Source organism: Numenius arquata, unplaced genomic scaffold, assembly GCF_964106895.1.
Source record: "Numenius arquata unplaced genomic scaffold, bNumArq3.hap1.1 HAP1_SCAFFOLD_49, whole genome shotgun sequence".
NCBI classification, from domain to species: Eukaryota; Metazoa; Chordata; class Aves; order Charadriiformes; family Scolopacidae; genus Numenius; species Numenius arquata.
The window spans coordinates 570,668-574,114 of record NW_027415198.1 but is presented as its reverse complement, the minus strand read 5'-3'; the positions used below and the strand labels follow the sequence as shown (position 1 = coordinate 574,114).

The 3,447-nt window shown below is 55.8% G+C and overlaps 1 protein-coding gene across 1 annotated transcript; it reads right to left on the bottom strand.

Moving 5' to 3' along the window:
- Positions 1 to 1,052: 1,052 nt before the first annotated feature.
- On the bottom strand, positions 1,053 to 1,988 carry LOC141478486 (olfactory receptor 14C36-like). Its single transcript, XM_074167529.1, has one exon. It carries the CDS (start codon positions 1,986 to 1,988, stop codon positions 1,053 to 1,055), a length of 936 nt encoding a protein of 311 aa, XP_074023630.1.
- Between the last annotated feature and the right edge of the window lie 1,459 nt (positions 1,989 to 3,447).

The following is a 3,447-nucleotide window of genomic DNA, read 5'->3' as shown; positions in this document are numbered from 1 at the left end:
TCTCTCCCCTGTCCAGCCCAGAAAAGCAGCCCATTCTGGGCTGACCCCGTGGCAGTGCCCATTGATGGGTTCTGCAAAGCTCTGCAGACTCAACGCCACAGCCTCAGCCCATCTGATGGTCACAGTAGCTCCTGGGGGGCAGAGAGATGTCTCAGCCCCACACTGGCCCCAGGGCTGAGGGCCAGACATGGCATGAGATGGCAGAGACCAGTGTCTCCCCCGTGTCCCCTGCACCTGTCTCCAAGACATCCTGACCACTGACAGAAAGCCCCTCTGTGTCAGCCCCTCTTCCAGGAGAAGACTCCGGGCCCCAGAGCTCCTCAGACTGCTCCATCCCTAGAGAAGCCTGCCCTGAGCTGGTGCATGCAGAGATTGATTTCTCTTTGTCGTCTTTTTTCTCCACCTTGGATGCACAGAGATGCTCCTTTGCTCTTCTCCAAGGGCGTCCCTGTCCCCAGAGAACATTTCACCAGGGAACTTTGTCTGATCTGGCCTCATTTGCCACTCCTACCCCCTCCCCACGATCTCCACAGGGTCCTGCACTGTTGTTTCTGCTCCGCAGAGCGAGTTGGCTGTGATGACTGAAAGCCATGGAGGGACAGTCCCAGGCAGATCCCTGTGGATCATTCACCGTTTCCGGGGGAACTGGGCACCCACGGGTGAAGGCTCAGCCTGGGCCCGTTCCCTAATACATTGCCCCACATTGTCCCATTGCCTAACACTCTTCCCTCATCCCATGGAGAACCCAAACAAAGCAGCATGGCCTTGTGAGGACAACTTCCTCAGCCTGAGCTCAGCTTTGGAAGAAGAGCCAAACCTCCAGACACCGACACTGAAGAAATCCCATTTTATTAAAGAGACATGAGATGGGAGGTCAGCTGTACCCCTGTGCCAGCCACACGTGAACGGGCCTCAGGGTCAGAAGGGCTGGGTTCATGCCTCTGGGGAAGTGGAACGTACCTGGACAAACATGGTTATCACAGAGAAAAGGCCCAAAGCCCAGGAAGTTCCCCAGATGAATCTGAAATCACTTCTGAAGAGACACGGGCAGGTTAATGCTGCTGAGAGATTAGTGACAGAATCAGCTTCTTAGATGTGTCTTTCAGCTCCTGGTTCCTCATGCTGTAGATGAGGGGGTTCACAGCTGGAGGCACCACCGAGTACAGAAATGACACCACCAGATCCAGGGATGGGGAGGAGATGGAGGGGGGCTTCAGGTAGGCAAAGAAGCCAGTGGTGATAACAAGGGAGACCACGGCCAGGTGAGGGAGGCACGTGGAAAAGGCTTTGTGCCGTCCCTGCTCAGAGGGGATCCTCAGCACGGCCCTGAAGATCTGCACATAGGACACCACAATGAACACAAAACAGCCAAAGCCTAAACCGACACTGACCACAAGAAGCCCAAGTTCCCTGAGGTAGGAGTGTGAGCAGGAGAGCTTGAGGATCTGGGGAACTTCACAGAAGAACTGGTCCAGGACATTGCCCTGGCAGAAGGGTAGGGAAAATGTATTGGCCGTGTGCAGGAGAGCACTGAGAAACCCACTGCCCCAGGCAGCTGCTGCCATGTGGACACAAGCTCTGCTGCCCAGGAGGGTCCTGTAGTGCAGGGGTTGGCAGATGGCAACGTAGTGGTCGTAGGACATGACAGTGAGAAGGGAGTACTCTGCACCAATAAAGAAGAAAAACAGAAATAGCTGTGCAGCACATCCCCAGTAGGAGATGGCCACGGTGTCAAACAGGGAATTGGCCATGGCTTTGGGGATAGTGGTGGAGATGGAGCCCAGGTCAAGAACGGAGAGGTTGAGGAGGAAGAAGTACATGGGGGTGTGGAGGTGGTGGTCACAGGCGATGGCGGTGATGATGAGTGCGTTTCCCAGGAGGGCAGCCAGGTAGATGCCCAGGAAGAGCCCAAAGTGCAAGAGCTGCAGCTCCCGTGTGTCTGTGAATGCCAGGAGGAGGAACTGGGTGATGGAGCTGCTGTTGGGCATTTGCTTCCTCTGCGCGTTGGAACCTGTCCAAGGAAAAAAGGCAGTGACAAGTTACGGTGAACGTCTCAGAGCAAAACGTACTCCAGTTAGCTGCCTCTGGGCATGGAGACCCCTGCAAGGAGGAAAAGTCATTGACAAGTTATGGGAGACTTTTAGCAGCAAAACCAAAGCCTTTTCCTACAGACCCTTCCCTGCTACACGCCTTACCCCCTGTATTCCTTTTCTAGGAGACCTTCCCTCAGCTCCATGGCTGAAGCTCTGCTACCGTGCTGGTTGAACGTGCCATGAGGAGCTGGGCCTCTGCCCACTGGTGCCGAGGAGTCAGCCCTGCTCTGCAGCAGAGGGTTCACGGGAACGCTGGAAGCAGGGGCCAGTCCTGGTGTTTGACTTTGTCAGATAAAACCATGCCCAATGCACAAGGGTGTGCCAGTACCTGCACTCCCTCTTCGAAGGAGTGAGGGAGGCAGAGGCCAACTGAGAGCTTTTTTGAAAAAAAAATTCCCTCCGTCCCATTGTGGGATGTCAGAAACCCTCAGTATTCCTGCTGCACTCAGGGAGAGCAGAGTGAATCCTGCAAGGCAAGAGGATTGCCTGTGGCTTAGTACAGAGCGAGGGGAGCTGGGCTGTCCCTCAGCCCCTGACACACTGGGCTTGCGCCTTTCTGAGATGGAGGGCGATCACACGCCCTCAATGTTTCCCTGAGAGGTCAGCAGAATCTGCTGAGAGCAGAGGGATCCACTGCAGACAACTAAATGTCTCACCCTTTCTCAACGTCTCAGCAATCACTTCCAGCCCAGGACACACAGGGCTCATTTCACCAACCCAACAGCATTTCCTTGGTCATAGCGTCTCTGCGCTTCTCCATGGGGCTTTCAGGTAACACAAAGATGCTATGGGACAGATTTGCATCCTGGAGGGCAGCTCACAGCTTGGAAGGACACCTCAAGGAGATACATCAGTTTTTTCACGATGTTATCTCACGAAGGGAAAACCAGCTGATTCCCCAGCCCCACAGGCTGCATTGTCCACAGCCGCACAGGCGAGAGGAAAGCTGGGACCCTTGTTCCCATGGACACACCTGCATGGGAGGACGCACAAGATCAAAGTGTGACTCTGCAGCTGAAACTCCCATCCCCAGAGAGCCTGAGAGTGAGAACAAGAAAAGAGCAGCAATAACACAGACAAGTGGAGAAACAAGGGAAACTGCAGCGAGGGTCTGGCTGAAGGAGGCCAGGGCAGAGGCAGCCGGGCGCTCGGGACAGCATCACCCGTACCCAGCCGTGCCTGTCACCTCCCAGACACCGACACTGCCGGGCAGTCGCTCTCAGCCCCGCTGCTCTGCAGGGAGAACGGGGCAGGTGGCTGGAGAGCTGCACCACGGCTCTGCTGGAGCTCCGGCTGCAGAGGAGGTGGTTCATGCCTTGGACCCCACAGCCCTGAGGGCAGAGGCTTTGGTGGG